Raw genomic sequence first — 23,196 nt, 5'->3', positions numbered from 1 at the left:
ACAGCATGGAACAGCTCTGGGAACAGCCAGCTTATTTTTAAGACATTTGTTACAGGACGCCATTTACAAAGGAGTGGGGGAAAACCTTTATCCTTAATGAGATTTCCTTCCCTTCACTAACCCCAAGGCTTATACTCGCTCACTGTCAGCGCAGGGAACCTCCAGCACAAGGGCTCACTTCGTTAAGGGCCATTTCAGGCCTAATTTTGCATTGTGACCCACTCTGCTGATGCAAAGAAAGCAAAATGCCAGACGCTCCCTATGCCTGCTACCTCCGCAGCATTTCATTCACAGCTCCCCAAACCTCCCGGCATCCATTCAGTGCAAGTACCCCCAGCCCGGGCTGTCCTGTCACAGCACAAAGTGCTGGCTTGTCTTCAGCTCACTTGATGCTTGACTATCATCTCCCAGCCCAGCCTACTCCTATCTCCTCTCCTTCTGCACAAGCCTGCTGGAATTTGAACTTTAAATGGATGCCCTCCATGGCAACAATAGATAAAATAGGAGCCTTTGATTGTTCATGCGTTGCAGAAAAGAAAGGAGGAGATTCATCCTGGCTGTGACCTAGCAGGAACTCATCAAGCACGGCTCCCCTTCCATTGCAATGGGATGCCTTTGGCTGTAGCTACTCATTCAAGCTCCCTGCATCTATGTTTCCATTCAAAGAGAATGAATTCTCAGGTTTTCCCCTGTTAAGAAATTAAATGTTGATCCTATGAATGAAGGGCAACACCACGCTTGGAAAGCTGCCAAAGGGTTCTGTAACACTCCGCAGTTTGGAGTTAATTCAATACTTATTGATCTCTAGCAGGATTTATAGCTGCATTATTTATAAGGGAAAGAATCACCAAGCCATATTTAGACCCTGGCAATTAACTATTTTTAGCACCATCTGTTTTTCTAGTTTTCTCCCTTGTTTAGGCAGGAACATACTTTTACCCAGTTCCCTCCTCCTCACCCATTTAAAAGAATGCACAGAGCCTACACCGAAGCACAAGGAAGGACTGCACTGAACATATACTGTGCACCGATCCCTTTAATCACGTTTTTTGGAAGCGAAAGTTGCTGACTAAGGACACTCTTGAGCTGATGCAACAGTGTATGCTTAGTTACAAAACAGCAGATTTTTTATAATGCAAGGGGCAATGCTTCTCCCACAAAGGAGGTTACTACCAGGAAAGAAAGAACTAATCTTTAAGCACATTAAACCATCCGAAAAACACTCCCACTGCTAGCACGGCTTTTCTGGGCAGTAGTTGCCAAGTTTCACCCTCATTAAACCTACAGATACTTTATCACAAGAACATTCAGCCAGGCCCCTGTTAGAGAGGGAAACATGAAGTGCAAGCAGCTGCTGCCAGCACCTCGCCTCTGCAAGATGAGGTGCTTGAGCTGCAGCTGCCACCCAGTCAAAGGCTGCCCCGGACCTCAAATTAACTCTTCAAACTCACATTTACATTCTGCTCCGAGCATGGGACACAACAGCAGTAGCCTCTGCAGCACAACTAGAGGGACTGAGTGGAGGGGCTGCTGGCTCCCTGAATTCTGAGTGAAGCGAGGCTGTGGATCCCTGCATACTGATTGAGTTCTCGGAAACATTTGATAGCAGCAATACATTCACCTTATCTTCCTGTCCCACAAAAGTTTGCTTTTTAGCCAAAACAGTAACAAATATTTGGAAGTTTTACTATGATGCCAGGTTAAGAATCTTTTACTTCGGAAGCAAGGCAGAAAACTCATCTAAAATATGAGCTCATGGAGTTCTCATCCTTTGCAAAGGGCAGTAAAGGCCACAAACTGGTTTACTAGGCTTGCACCATGAGTCAGGCACTCCTAGCAGGTGAAAGAGATGTAGAAAAAGCAAAAAAAAAGTCCCAGCATGTGGCACATGGGTCAAAATCAAATTCTACAAATGCATAATAGACAGACGCACAGGCACTTTAATGGGTTCCAACGAAGAGCTCCAAGGACTTTGAAGCAATCAATATTATTGATTAAAATAATATTCATTTGGTACTGTTATGATGTGACAATTCCAAGGTGTGAAGGGATGAATAACCTAACAGTGCCATTCAACTGGTTGCACTTGGGAACGCCTCCTTCCACTCTGCTTTATTTCAGTGGAGAAAATAGAGCACAGCAATTCCAACAAACACAAACTGTCTGGTGGGTGAGAGGGCAATACAGGTACATATCCACAGTCAGGATAGTGCCAGGATGGTCAGGTCTGAGAAGCATCTCTGCACACCAGAGCAGCACCCACCACATCCCACCTGGAAGACAGGGCTCAGCTGCCTACCCTCTTCTGGAAGGATCTGTCCCCCTCCAGGGGAAGAGCTCCACATCTGAGCTGTTTGGACAGGACACATTTCAAAGGGCAGCCTGCCTCAACTGAGAGGAGTTCAATAAAACTTGTTCAAAGAAAAGAATCAAGGTCTGCAGTACTTTCAGTGGCCATATAAAACACATGGACAAAAGCCAACTTATACAGTAACTGTCGCAGTAAATTCAGGAGCCATTGCCAAGTATGTTTGAGAATAAAAACTAAGCTCGCAACATGAAGTTGAATTCCCTAAGGCAGTTGCATAACCTGCAAATGTTACAACACAAGAACAAATTAACACTGGTGATGTACTGGGAATGTAATCAGAGGGTCTGGAAGTCTTCAAAATGCAGCTTGCTGCAAGCATTGCACCAAAGCATCCAAATTTCACGTGGGCAAGGACGCTCACTTCTGTGCACTGAATATCCACCTCTTATATAACCACGCTTTACAGACTTGGAAGGTGGGGTTTACCTTACTACTTCTACAAAGTTTATGCTCTATTAGCTAGCACATGTGTGCTTAATACAATTATTCAGTAAGATATGACTATAGGGACTCATGAATTACAGGGTTGCAGAAACCAAGTGGTAAAGACGATAGCAAAAAGAGCTTGTTCAGAACAGCCCATCCACCCCTCCCTTACAAACCAGATGGTCAATGGAAAGAAATACCATCCGCCCTTAAAACCCAGTTATCAGAAAGAAAGGACTTTGTGATTAGCTCTCAAGTCCATGCTTATTTGAAGCACGGTCCAAGGGCAGTGAAATGAACAGTGTCAAGTCAGAAAAGCCTATGCAAGTTCCATTTTATGCCCTAGACCACATAAGAATCTCCCCTGTTCTGTGGTATCTTTATCCAAATATGTGACTTTTTAAAGAGTTGTGTAAAGAGGGTTCTTCTGTTTTTTTTTTTGTTGTTGTTGCTCAAAAAACTCAATAGAGCTTGTTACCCCACTTGTCTGTTGAACAACATTATTCTAGTCTTCACAGTGATCACCATTTAGCAACATGCTTCCATATCAAGGCCTCCAACAGCAGAGCACAGAGAAAAGGTACAGAAGCTGCATAACATTTATGTATATTAAATTCATCTACAATGCTCTTTAAGCAGCCACAAACTACTGCCCCTCAATGTGTTCATCCTAGCCAGTTTCAAATCTAGCCTAAAAGGTCACTTACATTAACTTGTTCAGTGTTAACTCCTTATTTGCAGTTCTCACCCTTGACAGAATGCTTTATGAGGAAAATGGCGTCCATGCAAGCCTTCTTGAGAGTTTCCAGTGGTTTTCCTTGTCCTAAAATTGCTTTATTTTCAAGAATATGCTGGTTTACACCCATTGTAAAAGCATTTGCAGACTCTTTGAACAAGTCTTTATTATACTTCAGACAAGCTGTGTGTAGAATTCAATGTCTTTAGTTGTTGAGATTTAAGAAGTAGATGCAAACTTCAGGTATTGCAAGTATTTATATGAAGATATATTCCCCCTCCCCAAACAGAAGAGAGTATAACACTTACTAGATCTAAATCTACCTTGAAGTTGATTAAATTTGGTGTTGAATCAAACTGCTCCTGGACCAGACACAATAAAAACGCTGTATTTCATGTCCAGGTACCCTCTTGGCTTAAAGAGTTCAGTTCTGCCTTTATTTTAAAAAAGAATTCTTTTTGCTGGCCACTCTTCTAGGGTGAGGACTCCTCCTGTAGAGCTCAAACATCACAATAAAGACATAAGCAAATGTGAATTGAGAACATCTTTTTGTCCCTCTAGAGAGAAGGCAGAAATGTACTACTTTGGATTTCAAAGAAGAATTTAATAGCTCCTCAAAGAATGGAGATTGGCTACATTTCCCAGTTTATTCAAGCCACTTCATATCATTAATTGATCCTTGACTATCTAGGGTCTATGCCTTCTGCAGTTAAAAATAGCTTGGGCTTAGTAACAGGCAGGAAGAAAAATTCTCACTTCTTCACATAGTTGTTTGAACTCTATAGGAGGTATGTCCTCTCTCTAGGAGATGAGGCAGAAGGAATTCAGTTATTTGAAAAATATGAAAAGCAGAATATAGTATTTAACAGAAAGGATACATACTCTTTAGTTACCTATTTGAGGTGAATCTGAAGTCAAATAGTCCACTGCAAAGTTGATTATTTCTGTATCATTTTAAATCCCATTAATCCATTCCTACTCACTTGACCTAATACACCCTACACGTACTAAGTATTAAATTTAACAAGCTTAAGATCAATTTACCAATCCAACTGCTGGCTTACATGGCCTGAAAACACTCCCTCCTATGTCAACGACATGAGCTTTGCAAGGCTTAAGACAAGAAGGTTTTTGCTGTGTCATGAAATTTTCAAAAGCCTTCAAAATTTAAAGTTTAAGAGACTTCTGGTTCTATAGTAATGCATGCTCAAGTTAGAGGAGCTAGCCTATTCAAGCGATATTTTTTAAATGTTTAACGCATGAGCACCATAACCTGAACATTTACAGCAGTACACAAATCACTTGGAAATCTTGGAGCCCATATATTAGATTCAGGTTAGTATCCATAACAAGAGGATAGTTAAGGACATTCTCAAAAAAGAAAAACAACCTGCTTTGGCAAACTTCCATGCAAAAGTCAACTGTACCTAAAAACTGAAAGGAGGAAGAGGGGAAAAAAACCCAAGATTTTAGAGACTCAGATAACATCAGGAGTCTGGATTGATTTTATCATTGTGCAGTAATTAAGAACTTTCAGTGAGGCTCTGTGTTGACTACATTTCAAGCACATCTGATCTCTGCTACTCCAAGCAGACAACACAGCAGTTACAAGTAACCTTGAAACTCTACAAAATAGGACATGACAGTTAAGCCACAAGGCATCTGTCATATGCTTTATAAGAACTTAAGATCTTTCGTACTACTTATAAATCATAACACTACTTCCTACTGCTTATTTTTAACCTACTAATTACATCTAAACATCCTCACAACATACATCATTTTAGAAAGGACAAGTTCAACACTAAAAATTTATTTGTCCAGCATTACCCAATTCAGCATTGTCCACCAACTAAAGTACAGCTGACACCACAGTATTCTTGTTCAACTACTGCAAAGCTGGCAGAGTCCTCCTGTTACTTACTGTCAACCTGCCTTAGTAGATACTGATGAATGTAAAACAGAACCGAAAGATGAGATAGTTAAAATTTAACTAAAAAACAACAATAAGGCAGCTTTGTACAGTATCAACAATGAAGAATACTTGCAACCTGCAAAAGCATTTCCCAGAAGGAAAGTCCATTTGCAGGGCTTAACCTGCTTGACCCCTGTCTTAAAGGCTATTAGACTGCGTTCGTAAGACATGTAAGTGTATTCCATGGTTTAAGCAATCACATATGGATTTTTTTTGAATTGTGATAATTCAAAAAATGAGAAAAGAGACTATGTCCCTACTGTGGTCCTTCAATGTAAGGCAAGACAATTCCTTTAGCCAGTTGGAAGCTACGACAGCAATTGAGCGTATTACCAGAACCTCCTGCTTATCTACACTCTTCTGGGTAAGGACGAGATTGAAGGAGAAGCCAGAAGAGAATCACAAGCACAACCCATAGCAGGTATCACCTCACAGAATCATTAAGGTTGGAGAAGACCATTAAGATCATCTAGTTTAACCCACCACATCCATGCCCACTAACTATGTCCTCCTGTTTCAGAGAAGTGTTCCTGCAGTCAGCTGAGAGGACACAGTGGGCCTTGCCCCAGTATCAATGGGAATCTGAGTATTTACTGTAGTGAGACCTACCCCTCCCCAGTGCCCTTTATGCCAACATATGCAAGCTGGTGGCTATTCTACTACCTCAAATCCCATGCAAGAAGCATCATGTCCTTATGGAAATAAACTAAAAGCAAATCCTTTCAGCTGATAGAGGCAACTGATAGCAAGTTGAAAGTGTTGCTTCCTCTCCCTTATGGCTAGGGCAGGCAGGTTTCAGAGATGGCAGCTTCTCTATCTTCCAGCTTACGGGCGACAGTGTTGGTTTATATCTACATCAATAAATAAGGATGAAGAGCCTCTTTAATTCATCCTTCCAGATCTTCTAACATTGTTTCTTTTTATGTCTTAGACAATTTAGACTTCCCAAGCTTAAAGTCTTGAAATACGAACATCCAGTTATGACACTGGTCTGTTAAGAACAGTTTGTCCCTACAAAGTCTTATTATAAATAAATTTGGGAGTTGTAGAATCTATTTTGAGAAGTGAAAGAGTATTAGCCAAGTTTTTCAAAAGTAACACCTTGCAGACAATTAACACTTCAAGTTTTTCTAGACTTCTACATTAAAATCATAAAGACTTAAAGTCATCCTAAGTGATGCATACTTGTGCAAAGGAGCCAACAGAAGAAAATGTGTTTAAAGCCTCAACAGCTTAATATTTCCAATCAAGACAAACAGTAGTTTTGGTGTACCACAAAAAAAAAAGAAATGTTTTCAACAGGTCTCATGAATTTACTCAACATTTCACATTAAGAAAACAAAGAATAATGTGATTCACATTCAGATGCTAGCTGATGTAACCAATACCCCTTTTTTTTTGAAACCCATAGGACAGATACTAAGACATGCCCTCTCATAAGTTTTACAGGAAAATGGAAATTACTGAGAATTTGCACTTACAGAAGAGCTGATTAAAATGGTCAAATGGGGAAAAGGTACTAGGAGGTGAGTACTGCATTCACAGTTATTCTACAATATTCGTTATGCTTCAAAATCCACAGCCTTCCCTCACTTGGTAACTGTGCTATACAGGCAAGCCTTGACTTATTTGCACACATATAGGGCCTTGCTACAGCTTGTCCACTTAAAATAGTGGGTTGTCAAACTGACAGTATGATTACTGAAAAACAATTTTAAGACCAAGTTTCCTTTGGCAATACTGCAAAAATCATTCATGTGAAAGAATGCTAATACTGTTTTTAAGCTAAAACTAGAGGGTGTTGCCCTCTTACAAGAGAGACATTTAACAGTCTGGAGTTATCCTTTATCAAGTTGTCCTGTGTACCCTGCACTAATTAATCACAACACAATTTAATACAAGTTTAAACACTGAACTCCATGATCCCCTTGGGTCTCTTCCAACTCAGGATATTCTGCAGTTGAGTTCACCAGCATTCATGCACGTAGAAGCTCTGGTGCTAGGTCAGAGGAAGACATCTGTCCAACAAGTTGCAAAAGGTAAAATATCCTTTCTCCGCTTCTTAAGTTTTCTGCAGTTTTGCTTCTCACATCCTCTCTTTATAATGCTGAGAATTTAAAATGAAGTGAACTGACAAGAACATTAGCTCCAGAATGTTTTAGTTACATTTAACAAAAATACTCATTGAAATCAGGTCTTAGTTTAGATCTACTTAACAGTTTCTATATATAATTTGAGCACTTCACTATTCAGACACAAAGTTTACAAGCTTGCAACGTTAACCCACCCCCATGCTGGCTCCTTAGCATGGAGTACCACAAGTCAAAACTGCTCTATCTGAAGAACTGAAGAAGTCTTTGCTGTCTTCCAAAAGGCACAAGAAGACAACTTACTACTTCTATTCTTCAACTAACACACAAACTGGTTGAAAGACCATTTTGAAGACACTGAGTCAGCTTTCCTAATTATCTTATCTTGAAACTGCTATAAGTTTAATGAAGGTTAGGTGGATGCAGTGTATCATACAGTATAGCAATTCAAAAAATCCTAATGCAAAGCAACCTTAGGCTTATGTTTCCTAACAGGTGCTGCAGTTGACACTCCAAAAAGCTTGGGCTAAGAAATAAGCTCTTCAAAAATTCAGTTTCAAGTCCAAGTACTAGTCTTTAGTCACTAAGACCTGTCAAAATTCACCATCAGCAAGATGCATCTTTTGACCTAGCAAAACTAAGCTGAATACAGAAGGAAACATACCATCTACTACTCATCTTGTTGACTTTTTCCCCTTAGAAAATATATTTCATCTCAGATTACCTTCTACTACACTTCAGAGTTAACTGCTTTCCAGGAGCTCCATTTTGTTCTTCGTCACTTTGTTACGACAACAGACCCAATCTCCAAAGTACCATCTTATTTGCCACTTAATGCACATATTTACTTGAGCTATTTAATCGCATATTTAAGCTAGACAGGTGATGCCTGATCAAAGTACTTTCCTGAAAATCAGATACACAGCATAGCAGACACGTTCATGTGACAAAGAAACAACAAAATCTATAGTGTACTCTCTAGTGCTGAGAACAGTGCAGAGAAGCTATATCCACGACAACAGCTACTCACCTAGAAAAACCTGTACCACCTCCTGGTACCAAAACAACATCAGTCTTAACTTAAACCTGTGTTATCCACAGATAAACTGTCTCTTTCACTCCATATGAATATATATGATCTCATGCTCTGATGCAAACTTGGAATTGGCTCCTCCTGTCACACACACGCAGGAATCAGATTATTGGTTCAAGAACTAAGCAAACCAAAGACTCCAGCACCTAGGAAAAAGCATTCCAACCTGCACAGATAGGAAGACAGTTCCCAAAGTCTAGGTAGGAAGCAGCTAGCAATATTCAAAAGAACTTTAGCCTCACTTACTCATCTTGATTTTCTTTTATATTGACTTATGCGGAAATGGCAAACAGAAATTTAAAAAAAATGAGTCTTTTGCTTAAAAACATACACTAAGAAATTCATTCATTTGACCACCTGATCACTAGAAAATCTCCCCATGGATTCCATGAACAGTCAAAAACCAAACTGATAGACTGCACACTAATCTCTCCCCCCACCACACCAGAAAAGCCCCCAAACTTAAAAGGCACCCTTGATACTTACGACTCTCAGATCATTCATCTGAAGTTCTGACGAAGTTCCCTTCGCCTTTTACAAGCTTAAACTATTCTATTTTAAAATGGAAATTCCCCTTCATGCATACACACAGCTCTTCCATCTTGTAATTTTAGCAAGGTAAAAATTCATTTCATCTGCATTTGTTAAAAGCGTATTTTATTCTTCCACCCAAAATCCACAGTGTTCATGAGTCTTACAGATGCAAGTCTGAAGCAATTTATTTCATCTAACATGTTTACACAAATACAACTGTTCTAATAAGTACAAACATCATGTTGAAGTCAAGAAGTCTTTCTGAAATTAAAAACCCATAAAAAGTGAATTTTCTGCACAGCTCCAGCTAAAACCTAGGACCTCCTTATCTTCTCTGTGTGAACTGATCTCACAGGAAGTTTCTTGGGTGGGGACATGAAGAAGTTTTAAAGTGTCTCTAAACAGTAGCTGAATTAGGAGCATTAGTTCAATTTTCCTGCACATGCTTATTTCTGCTGTCCAAAGCACCAGACCTAGACCAGAAAACAGTTCCAGAGAAAAGCCACACTCCTGGCACACCTTCAGCCCCTCAGAGCCCAGAAGATCACACACAACTCCCAGCACAGCAATGAACTGCAACTCTGCATGTCCGTTTTACCCTTGTAGACACAATTAAAGCATATTAATACATTTTTCCATGAGCAAGATATGCAAAGCAGCTAAACAACCAGACTTTGGTCCAAGAGGCTCATAACTGCACGACTGGTCTTGAAAGTGATGCCTTATCCCAAAAGGAAACAGAGGTAATTCTTCATCACCACACTTAGTATTTTTATTACAGGTTATATCTTGAGGTTTTTTGCCAAGTACTAATAGCAACTAGTAACTCGTCTACAGAAGATAAAGTGACCACTGAACCTTAACTGCTCCCTGTACAAAAGCAGGTAGAAGAGTTCAGAGCATAGTAATTGTTTCTTAAGAATTCTCGTTAGCATCTTTGCAATGGACAGAAGCATTGGCATGCTTACCTGCTCAACTCTTATGCCATCTACCTCAATGACCCCTATGAAAAAGGCCTCTATGATCACCCAGCCCAACCACCAATCCATCCCCACCATACCCACTAACCATGTCCCTCAGTGCCACATCTCCATGATTCTTGAACACCTCCAGGGATGGTGACTCCACCGCCTCCCTGGGCAGCCTGTTCCAATGCATTACCACTCTTTCTGGTAATTAAATTTTTCCTAATATCCAACCTGAACGTCCTCTGGAGCAACTTGAGGCCATTCTCTCTCATCCTAATAACATATTGTTTTTTCCATATATATACTACAGCAAGAATAAGAATTTCATGAACAAGTGAGGCCCAATAATAAATAACTCACAACAATGAGAGCAGATACACAGATGATGTATCTGAAGACTGGTTAAAAGGCAAGAGATTGCCCAAAAGAGTACATCACATTAGCACAGCTCCTGAGCTGAGCGGCATCAGCCACATAAGGGAAGGCTGGAATATTCAAGAACTGGATTGAAATGATCTCATGGGCACATTTATAGAAAAGCACAAGGTCACGCTATCAAACTGCATTATGAGGAATTCATCAGTTGGAAGGGTCAGAGCAGGACAAAATACAAGTGACTACAGTCTGCAACACAATCCAGCCTTAAAAGGAGACAGAACAAAGCAAAAGCAGACCAAGGCAGAAGAAAACAGCAGTGTTTCAAGAACAGAATTTGAAGTAGGAGAGGCTCATGGGAAGGCTGTTTCAGAAGAGCCCATTTACTTACTCTAGGAGACAAAGGGGCAACATAACTCTTCTTCTAAATATGCAAACAGTTAAGGGATCAATCGGAACTTTAGAGAACACTTTCAGGTAAGAGCAAGTGCTACAGAAAGTGCTGTAACACACCATGAATAAGTTTAAAAAAAAAAGAGTGAAATCCCTTAAAGAGTCAACCACATTGGGAATGAACAATGAAATCCAACATCACTTAAAGCCCACCTTTAGCCAGCATGTTCTTAAGCCATGCTGTTCTTCAGGAAAAACAGAAAGCAGCAGCTTCTGCTTTGTATGTGCCTTCTGCGGCACACTGAAGCCTAGAAAACTGAAATTTCTTTCAGCAACATAATTTGAATAAGTTCGGCTATACAGCAGTTCTTACTTTTTTTGGAGATTTTGCTGTTGCTACAGTATGCAAGCCTAACCCAGGAAGTTGCAGAAGAGAAACTGTGGTGGGGGGAGACAGTGTTACACAAGAAGAACCTTATCACAAATTTCAAAATACATTTAAATTGATCACAAAAATGATCAAAAAACTCAAAAAATGAATGGAAACTTTAAAAGGAACCTGTCCAAAAATTCTCAGAAACTGAACTTCAAGTGTCTGGAATGGAACAAAAAGAGAAGAATAATTTAAATAGCTAGGAGCTAGTATATTCTGCTGACAAATTAGCTTCCTAAATAACTAAGAAAGTGCACACTACAACTAGAAAAAACAGGGGAGTGAGTGTGAAACAAAGGTGTGTAACTGAATTCCTTCATCGGGAAGGGAATTGCACCTACTGGCATTCATCAACTCTTGCTGAACAATTACTGAGACCAAAACAGTGGACATGAGCACAGTGAGTGGTGCATTTCAGCAGTAGTCACTGCCACATGAAAGACAAGCCACGTTGCAGATGACAATGCACAGATGTCACACTATGAAATGAAGAGCATCTTGACCAGCTAATACAGACTAATCAGATAATGGTGGTGGCTATGTTGAAAAATAGTGCTTTGTAGCTGAGAATGTGCTCTATCAAATAGTGTTATTGTACTCTTTGTATCTGTTGTAGTTTCCATGGAAACAAATAGAAGGCATTACTTCCAGAGCGACCTACGTACACAGACTGCTCAGAATGGGAAAAACACCAAAAAGCAATGCAGGTATGAATCACAAAACATTAGCCCCTTCTATACATTAACTCCTGCTTTAACACAGAAGGAAGGAATTAATAGCATTCATAGTTAGCTAACAGTTCCTGCAAGGTTTGTTCTGACAGATCATAGACTACAAATATGACTCTTTGCTAAAAGAACATTTCAACACTCAGCCATTCCTCTTCATTTCCTTCTCTTTAACCCCAGTTTTAGTTTCCAAGCATGAACTGCAAGGATGGGTATTCCTGCTGCATAAAGATAACACTATTAAGATGTGTTACAAACTATTTTCATCACAGTATTGTATGTGAGCCTTACTCTGAACGAATAAAGATCAAATGATCCCCATGGAACGCACGATACAGGATGTGTTCTGTAATAAGGGAAAGACTTTACCACAGAGGGGAAAAATATGAGCAAAGAAGCTGAAGAAGGCAAGTAGAAGTATTTGCAATACTTCCCATAAGTAAAAAAAGATGTATTTTTTAATAAACACAGGAGAAATTCATAGCATCCCAAACCTGTCACTCATTGTGTTCTGCAGACAATGCATTGTAGCACTAGACTGAATCCATTTCCAGTTTGAGTCACAATTCCTGCTACTCTCACAAGTTACTGTGTGGTGCTGTGACACGGACAGAGGAACACCTCAAATTGCCACTGTTAGTTGGAGTAGATAAGGCAGTTTGTTGATTTTGCTTAGCATGACTGACAACTGCTTTCATCACTGCTTAAGAGAACAAGAGTCTGAACTGAAGTTATTTCATAGTGTGTGCAAGGAATTCCCAAGACAGATGACATAGCACATATCAACACTTGCACCTGAAGAAGAAATGCTACTCATGCTTTGAAAGACATCTGAAATCAAAGGCTGCATCAAGAACATCAGTTTCACAAATAGCATGGACTCAGGAAATAATACTTGGAAAAGAAAGACATTCACAAACAAAGCATAATCTGAGAAGACTGGGGAAGTTATCCCCAATTTGTTTGAAAATCAAAACAGTTGGAGAAGTCATTTAGGGAAATTCTTGTCCCATTCTGCCACAATCACTGGTTGTTGACTGTACCATATATTCTATTTGCAAGACTAACATCATGGCTCTCCAGGGCTCTTCATATTTTTCAGGCCTTGGAATAAGAAAAAAAGCCAGAACCATGCTAAGTTGTTTACAGCTTAAAACAATAATGTTAAAGATTGACAACCATAGTCATCCTGGAAATAGTTTTACTGAAAAATGTGAGTATTTGTCAAACAGAACTGTTTCAGTAAGGGATGAAAAATGATGCTAGACTTCTAAAAAGTTTTTTAGTTTGAAAAACAAGCATCAGGAAGGAAGGAACACAAAGTTTAAGCCAAGACCGTTTGAGATGCAAAAGCTGAAGGAGTTCACATGGCTCCACAGTTACTTAATAGTCTCAGGCTTGTTCACACAAGTCATCCTTCAGATGTCAGGGTCACTGGGTCCTAAGTCTAGCTAGACAGGGATCATTTCCACAACTTGCCCAAGGCAGCTTCTGCACAGGCATAAAATCAGCTAATAAGCTCCTCTGTTTGTATGGGAACTGGAGATGCTACCATCTGTTGGTCACGGCATAACTCATAGGACAATCAACAAATGTACTGCACCTCCCCAGGACAGGGTATAGAGTATTTATTTCTATGATGGAAATACAGAGAGGGATTTAGCCATACTCCAAACTAGGAGGCACAGTCAGTTCTCTGGGTGGTTCTCTAAAAGAAACTCTAAGCATTTTGACAGTAAACTACAGAGCTTGAAAAATCCTCAAAGAGAAAGCAGGAAAGCAAGGCAGAGCAGCAAAGCTATACGTAACACAGAGCAAGGCGAAGAGGGACTTACCCAACAGTAATGCTTGAGAAACAGAACCTGAGGAGTGGTAGGCTGTGTGAGCTATTTAATTCAGCACAGTCATGCTACATTATAAAAAAAAAGCTTAAGTGCCCAAGGTTGTGCTTGCTCACGGCCCCTTGCCTAAAAATGTTCAAAAAAAAGTTCAAGCACGTACACTGTTTAAAAACGACTAGGCAGAGGAACTGGCAAGAAAATGCTCTGCTGTGGTCAGAAAACCACAAGAGCACTTGTTAAACTTTATGACCCGTACAACTCTGATCTGGAGAACAGCTATCAGTTATGTTTCAGTGCAGAGAACTTAAAACTGCTCTTGACAGCAAAATAATTTAAAGTGGAAGACTGAAAAACTCAAATCTAATATTGCTAAACCTAAAATAGCATTTCTAAATTAAGGACTTGGTTAATTAGCAATTACAGCTGCAAGTAAAGAAGCTTTTTCTCATAATGAAAGAGAAAATCCATCAATCTGGATTACCCAAATTATGATGCTTCCAAAATGAAGCCTTGGAAGGACTGCACCCCCATGCTTCTTACATACTTTAATATCTAGGTCATTATTCTGGTTCATGGCAGGGAAAAGCAAACTTAACACCTGCATTATATCTGAAGGTATTGGGACAGCATTTCTGGTCCTGCCTAAAGGTTGCCATTGATACTAACACCTGCTCCCACAAATCTGAGACTCTACAACAAGACTTGGATGCACCCTAAGGGTTCTCTTTGGAGATGCTTCCTACTCTAGAACACCTAGAAATTAATACTATGTATGTTGAAAGGCCTTCCTTCTAAGGTCTCTTCCTTGGAAAAATACTGAAATAAACAGCTTCAATGCCAAAACATCACCAGTAGCAAAAAAACTCAAACCACCAAGGAGTTTTTCTCGTTTCACACAGCTCTACATGAGCAGCATGAGATGCACTGACAGTACAGACTCAGAAGACCATTTATGTCTAAGTGCTGAGGGCAAGACTCTCCCATTTAAATAGAAAGAAAAGGCACTGACTGTGTGCTGCAGGCTACTCAAAATAAGGCCAACGCTGCCAACTGAAGACCTCCAGCTTGCTGATGCAATTCTTTGTAATACTTCTAAATTAAGCTAAAGCTAATTCTCTCAAAAATAATTAGGTGACCCTAACTCTACTTTAGCTTTAAGACAATCCTTAACATAGAAGATATTTTCCCTGCTCCTCTAAATCAAATCTGAAATGTGTGCTATATGCACGACAATAGAGTTGTTTAGATAAAATAGATCATTTATCTCCTAACCTATAATAATGGAATTTTTTTGCTACATTATTTAACTTTAATCTCCACTGTCTGAGAATAACTTCAAGTTATTATTCTTTCAAGGTGAAAAAACCCAACAGGTCATGCAAGGTAACAGCAATTCCCATTGCTTTTTTTTATCAATATATAAAAAGGTGGCATTTAAGACTTCACATTAGATCGAATTGTACATCAGGTGGTAAGAAGTTGTCCTAAACCATTGTGTAAAAAGACAAAATCCCTATCAGATAGTGAAGCTTAGCAGGAGTGAGACACTAATTACTTTTTATTCTTCAGCAATGTCACAAATCCATTATTGCCTCCTCATATGGAAAGTTCTTCAGGACTCTTATTCTGAGAGCTGGCTGTCCAAAGATGATTCACTTGCTTTGAGACAAAATGTAATTAGCAAAATATAACGTCTGTTTCATGCAGACATTGTAATCACTATTGTATTTTAAAAAGGGAAACAAGGAAAAGGAATTCAGCTTCCCTTCCTTTGAGTCGTCCTCATACAAAACTCAAACCACAGGGGTGGCAAAGGGAAGGGAGTGAGGAAGAAGAAAAACAAATACTGAAGTGATTTCTATAACTAAAAAAACTTCATTTCAATGCAGACTGGATGACTGTCTAACACCGACACATAAAATGATCACAAGGGAGCACACCTTCAGAGAAGATGATGTATCATCACAAACGCCTGCTTGAAACAGACTCTGAAAAAATAATTTGCTTTTCCACTAAGACCATTGCTATTAGAAGAGGACAATACAGCAACTAAGACACACAAAAAGCACCCCAAACAGTTTTTATGAACTCAGTGAAGCACTAACAAGTATTTTATATAGCATCCAAAACCTCCACGGCTGTTCATCCACTACCAGAATGAATCATACAATCACAAGGTTGGAAAGGACCCACAAGATCATCTAAGTCCAACTGTCCTCCTATCACCATTACGACCCACTTATCTACTAAATCGTATCTCACAGGAGATAGTTTGACCTGCACCAGAAGGCTTCAGATAGAAGCCGCTTTTCAGCTGTGAGCAAATCAACTTGCACAATGGCATTTGCTTAAGAGTATCACTGAAATACCAACATAAGAATTGGAAGGTTTGAAGAACCTAAACTAAGAATTACACAACAGTGGATGTGAAAAGAACGAAGTGTTTTACGTTGACACATCTTCATTTAAGCAACAAGACTGATTAACACAAGTAATGCAAGCAATAAGGGAGGAGCTGTGTTTTAGAAAATTGAAAAACATTTATTTCCAACAAGTTCACAATATGAATTACAGGGGAAGAAAATTACTCAATCTCACCTATAGCTAAAGCTCAAAGAGCACTGGAAAGCTGACAAGAACTAGTTTCAGTATCTTATTTTGTTCTTGAGAAAGGTTGTGCTTTCATATAACTATCAGAAAGTTACAGAATTTATAAAGACATACTGAGAAGTTTTCACTTTGTGAAAGTACTTGGTTTTTTTGAGGGTAAAGAAGAAATGCTGAAAACCTCAAAATCCAGATGCATCTCCTAGTTCAGTTTGCTGGACTTGACATACTGTCAAGCAACAAGGATCCAATCCCAACATCTTAGTCTACCCCTTACCAAGGTCCCCTCTATCATGCTTTTGTAATAACTGCATGCTTCCACTAGCATTGCTCTGACAGGAAACCCTTACAGCTTACATAGTCTGCTACATTTATTGCAAGCATAAAGAAAGGTTCACAAAAACTGTTCAAATGGAAAGTTAATTCTACAGGACAGTGTCTTGCAGTCAATTACACAGCATTCTTCCCCTGTTTTGAGCTGAGCTACATTACCTACATGCACTTGGATGAAGTCCTCGAGTTTCACACGTGGAGTTCACTAGGCAAGTCAGTTCAGTAGCTACATAAGATGCTAAAAGGTGTTCTATTAAGCCTTATGAAATTCACTGTCAAGATGGGCTATAACTTCATTTACCAATCTTATGGCCATGTTTCAGAAAGGTTTATACAGTGCTCCTTCCCTCTGAAAGGAATGATGTAATATAGCTTGCTTCATTTTAGGAAGCTAGACTCCTTTCTCACTTCCACAAGAATTTATCACAGCAAAGAACTGAAAATCACACTTAAGCCTACAACTCTGCAGCCACAGTAAAGCTCCCAGTGTTCGCTCCCCTCCTTCAAGGTTGGTCACAGCACAAAGGACTCAGTGACACAGTGCTGCTACATAAGTTTTGGTGCTTTTGGTACAAGACTGATTTTGATTTCACCTGGTACAGTGCTTAAACGTAACAAGAAGTTAAAACAATTAGATTGTTATGTTAGTTACTAAGCATATACCCAAATAAAAAAACGATTGTTTTTAAGCTTCACATTAAAAGCCATCTGGAAGGGGACTGGGGAATCTTGTGTTATTCCTAATAACTTGCTTATAGAAATAACTTGCTTACAGAGAACTTACAGCAGTATTCAAATAACTTAGTCATAAGAACTATATATAATTACAAATAAGCTGTTTCACTAATGAGTTAACAGTCACTCTTGAAATAGAAAACAATTAGAGTCCTTTCCGACAGTACTTACATGCAACATGTAGTTGATTTATTTTGGTTAAGAAGGATGAAAGAAAGCCATACAACTATGCCCAAAATGACAAAATCCAACCTTACCCCTAAGCAAAGGATTTTTAGACAGTAACAAAGCCCAGTGGAACAGTTTTCTAACAATATAAATAAGCTGTCTTTAAACTTAAGTGAGCTCCTCAGCTAAAAAGTATGCATTTATGGCTTTTAAGAACAGTTCAGTACCTCCCTTAAGTACCATTGCTTAAGCCATAGTTCCTGCTCAAGCAATAGACACAGCAAGAGACATGCCCTAGATGTCACACATCACTACTGAAGAAGTTTAGAAGAATGTTAACAAGTATATTTAAGCTACATGAATTCAAGTGCAGGAATGAATTCCAAGGCTCACAAATCCAGCATATCACCCCCCCAGGAAGCAGCACCAAGCTTGCAGAGGGAATGAACTGCTTTCCCCAGGTCACAAACAAACACCGGCTTTTCTGCGTCAAGTTACTGCTAGTTCCACTTGTAGAGAATTTTGTTCAAGAAAAAACACCACCTGAACCATTGAGCCATACACACCTATTCCTCTAACAACACACCCATCCACTAACTTGACAGAATAAAATTACTTCTGTTTTTAAAAAGCCTTTAGAGTTTAAGCCCACTTATTAGTTATGCACATCCTCAGTGCAAATCACAGAAACATAGACTTTATATTCCTGACACAATACAGGTTAAGGAATACTTTTTTGGCTTTAAGGTTTGAAGACAGCAGACTTGGGTGGTTGGTTTGTTGTGTTTTCTTTTTTTTCCTGTTTACATAACTTCAACACAAAGCACCATCTGTATAACACTTCACAAAGAGCAAACAAAACTTAAAAAGACTGAAAATGTTCAAAATAAATATTTGGTGTAAAGTGATGATCAACCTATTTTCCTAGAGTACTTTGAACAGCTTTAAATTATTAATAGGCAGCTACTAGTGAGATAAATAGTCTCAGTTTTTGACTGGAAACAGAGGTCTACCTGAATATCACCCCTGTCCTCAGAAAACTCCAAGGAGTCTCAGTCTTTGGCCATTATTTCTTATTGCAATAACTATAGCTCTCATGAGATTCCCGCAGAAAAAAAAGCATATTCATACCTGACATTATCACAGAACAGAAAAGAATAAATGGACATTGACTCCTACTCCCTAGATGCCGTACTTAGTGTCTGCTATCCCGCCTCCTGCAGAAGCTGCTTTCAAATAGAGACAAAAGGAGTTCTCATGTTTTTGTTAGCCAGAGGACCAGGCAGTTTAACATTATTTCCATAAAAGATTATTTGTTATCATGACAGTAGGCGAGAGATCCAAGAATACATACCATTATCTAAAATGAGTCAGATACATTTCAGAGCTTAAGTAAAACTGCATTTGCTTCCCACGAAATGGTCTTTATTTGCTATGGAAATCACATCCCTGGAGGCACTTAAAATGCTAGAGTGGACAGAATCAGAAAAAGATACTGCGGGAAGTCACCATGCATCAACAAGGGATTATATACAATGATTTAAGACATCTTTCCTCACCCATAATTTCCACATCTGGTTTCTACAGATTGATAGTAAGCCAAACATAAATACTCACCCACACACCCTTCAACTCAACTACTGTATGTTATTTTCCATTTATTTTGAGAGCATGGGAGGCATAATCAAAATAGATGCGTACTGCTCAAAGGAGCCAGTGCAACCTACAGCCCAACTCAAAATATTTGAAGTTTACCAGACATCTGTTATTCAGAGACAGATGCAAAGATTTCAAGAATCTCTGCCGTTTTACCAGTGAGACTGGTGCTGTGACCATGACTGGTATTTCCTCAAGAAGGTTTTTGTTTGGTTTTAACTGACACAGGAGAGTAGGAGCCTGGAAGAACAGTTCCAACCTTCTGCATCCCTGTTCCTCTCCAAAGAGGTCTTCTTCATTTTAGTAATTCTCTAGCTTCCAAACAATATATAAAACAGCTCACCGATCTCTAGCAGATTGAGGTTAGCTTGCATGTCATTATTCAAAACCCCGCAGGCATAGCAGTAGTCTTGTTTCTACTCTACTGAAACTTAGAAAACAGACAAGTAGTTTATTGCGTCTATTTCCATTCAGACATTGGTCCTCCAAGTTGTAAGGCGGCCCTTACAGAAAAAGGCTTAAACATTTCAAAAGCATTTTTGGTCCCTTGCACTTAAGTGAATGTTGTACATTCAAATGATAAAATCTCACTATCCCTGAGGTCCATTGCTGCCTATTTCTTTTCAGCTATAAATTAAGCTTATGCACAGAATTACACAGTGTGGATTTAACCTACTGATTTACTTAGCTGGATAATTTTAACACCTCACTTTTCTCTAAATAGGACTACTGATCTCTGAGCTTAAATTCCTCCATGCCTTTTGGAAAACGATAGTTTTCTTCTCCCAAATGAGAAATTAAAGACACCTCCAGGAATAGGTATTAAGTTTCCAAATGACAACCAAAATTGTGTCCCTAGCTCAACTGTTTTATCCACAGCTGTTTTTAGGTCTTTAATCTTACACAAATGGAAACCACTGACAAATCAACACAGCATACTTACATTCAATAGCATTCTATTGACCCCAATCAACCCCAGTCCAACCCCTTACTATGCAAAGCTCATCTGTATGATATTTTCCATAAAACATACTGCAAAAGTAAGGTGGTCCTAAGTCAAAGATACATCCCATACAGCACACCCATTTTGTTTGACAAGTAATGGTGTGTACCACCATTATCACCGAACTGCAGAGCACTGCCAGTAGGAAGAACAAGTGAGACCTATATTCTGACCATGAGTGCTGCATTACACCTTCTTACTCGTCCAAGTTCTTGCAGTATTCTTCTAAGAGTTGCAAGTGTATTACACATCTTCCCTAAATCATGCTGCATGGATGCAGCACGCCAGGCAGAGAATAGCCTCTGCTGACTTAACTGTATCTACAAGTAGAAACTACACCCACTCCAAATAATCTTTTTGTTCCCATTTTGACAGGAGGCTATAAGAGATGAACTTTATGTAAGCAATTCTAACTATTTAAAGCAGCATGCTTGCTATTTTACAAACACAATCTGAATGAACTTAGGTCAAGCCAATACTTAACCTACTTGAGCTGATGCAGGCTTGACTCCTCGGATAACCTGCTAGCTGTTACTACACCACACTATTCATGAATAAGAAAATACAGTATCTTATGTGTACACTTGAATTCTACTTATAGCTACTCATGCAGCTTGAGAACGCAGATTATCCTATGACAATGTGAATTGAACAAGTCCACTGTAAACAAGCCAACAGTGCATACTTGAAAATTTTCTAGATGACAAAAATTGAAAGAATTAAAGAGAAAGCATTACATCTTCTGTTTTTTTTTTAAACTCAGCAAGGGGTCAGAACATTGATAAGTTATCCATCTGTTCATCTACAGACCATGACGATGGCCTTAAAGAGCAATGGAAAACAAAACTAATGCCTGGAAGTACCCAGTAACAACCAAAAGTTTCTAAACCAGAATTAGAAGGATAAGTAAAATATTTAGTACCACACTTCACTCTTGTACTTATTCACAGTAGCTTCTTTAAAACAGCCCACAAAAAAATGAAGTCATGTAGGTGGATGCAATGGCTCCACAAGAAATATGAAGAATTAAGAAAGTTGTTGCAGAAAAAGTAATGGTTACCTCCTGCAGCCCACATTCAGTCACAGCACTCCTGATACATTTTGTCTTCTTTTAAAATAAATACTATCTCCTCATCACTCCCCTTCAAGGAAACTTATCCACCCCAACCATTCACCCATACTATATGCATAGTTTTAAGTTGATACTGAAACCACTATCAACCAGTCCTTCTGCTCAGCCTCATAATTCTGGTCTTCAAGTGATACTAGTCTTGTTACTTTGGCTAAAGTGGACACATCTTTATGACTACTTTTTAAGTCCTCCTTGCTTTGTAGGTCTGCAAAAAGCCACAACATCACTATGGTATAAAGCATAGATGTCAATAACCATAAAACAGCCAAAATTCAACCTTCAAGAATCAAAATTTATCCAAGAGCTTTGCAGATTCAAAATCTTATACTCCAAGAAAAAGACATTAAGTCCTATCTATTCTAATCTTCCCCTGGCCCCTCTCCCAAAACAATATTGCTCCTTGTACAAGGAGCTATAGGAGGGCACTGAATAGGTATGGCAGCTGTTTAGCTAAAACCAGTCTCCAAGCAGAGCATACATTCCTGACTACTACTGAAAAAAAAAATACATCACACAACTTCTTCAAAGCATAAGTGTCTTTGTAGTCCTAGCTTTCAGGGCCTGGATTAGTTAATGCATGTAAGGAGTAGCTTAAGTGTCTGAAATCTTTTAAGAATGAAGCTTGCTTCTAAATAAGTCTAGACCTTTGAGAATTTAAAAACCACCCTCACTCATGTTTGCCAGTAGCTGTTATTTCAACGCAGTTATTTAAAAGAAGTAGCTGCAATTTGAGCCTGAAGATATTACTAGAAAACTAACAAAAGCAAAACAGCAACATTTTACCATACATGAACACACTGCAACTTCAACCTTTACTATTTAAGAGGTATCCAGTGTTAATGAATCAGACGCCACCTATCTGAGTTGTTTGAACTACTCCTTAACACAAAACAGCTGTTTCTATCCAAGTAACTATTAAGACAAACCAAAGACCACTTCAAGACAACATATTAGAAAGCTTTTAAGCATGATATTTTTGTTTTGGAACTTCATGCCTAAGTGTTGGGAAAAGAGGTGTACAGGAATGCTGAACACCAGAAAGACTTCAAGTTACAGTGTGTTGTTTGATCTGAAATAGAATAAAACATCGTTATCACAAGAAAACTTGTTTATACACTCAAAAATATGTGCAACATCTCGACTGTTCTTTATTTGTCACACCTCTTTCTGTTATTGCTAAAAGAGGCAAGTGATGCACATCTACATGAAGTTGAACATTTGAAAAGAGCTTAACAGTTTCCCGGAGATGAAAGAACTCCTCAGTAAAGGAGAGTTTCTACTTTCCAGATGCAGCTACCAATCCAAGTACCATCTTAACTTATTCTGCATGGTAAGAAGCTATTAGCTGCACAAAAGTGAGATTCCAAAGTAGCTCCTCTTTGCCTTGCCCAGACATCTGGAAATAGCAGGGTGATCAGATTCCTGGTGGAGAGAAAAGGGACTAAAAGGATCCAGTTCCTCATGTAGGCAATTATGAACAAATGCTGAACATAAATAGATGCAGTGTAGAACTACTCTACAACCATACAACTGCTATAGCACAAGACTGAATGAATGCAAAGTCATTTAGAGTCCTTAGGGATTGAAAATAGCTATCAC

At 39.0% G+C, this 23,196-nt stretch overlaps 1 protein-coding gene across 5 annotated transcripts in view; it reads right to left on the bottom strand.

The window, feature by feature from the left end:
- The window catches only part of FAM53A (family with sequence similarity 53 member A), a 66,770-nt gene that overhangs the window by 11,994 nt on the left and 31,580 nt on the right, over positions 1–23,196 (bottom strand). Inside the window, exon 5 of one of the 5 annotated variants that reach the window (XM_021394739.1) lies at positions 21,119–23,019. The exons of the other annotated variants lie outside the window; for them this stretch is intronic. Within the exon in view, the coding sequence (XP_021250414.1) occupies positions 22,939–23,019 (81 nt within the window). The 3' untranslated portion in view covers positions 21,119–22,938. Of the gene's footprint in view, positions 1–21,118; positions 23,020–23,196 lie in introns of those variants that run through there. 5 annotated transcript variants of the gene reach the window in all.

This window comes from Numida meleagris, chromosome 4, assembly GCF_002078875.1.
Source record: "Numida meleagris isolate 19003 breed g44 Domestic line chromosome 4, NumMel1.0, whole genome shotgun sequence".
Taxonomy (NCBI): Eukaryota; Metazoa; Chordata; class Aves; order Galliformes; family Numididae; genus Numida; species Numida meleagris.
This window is presented reverse-complemented; position numbering and strand designations above follow the sequence as displayed.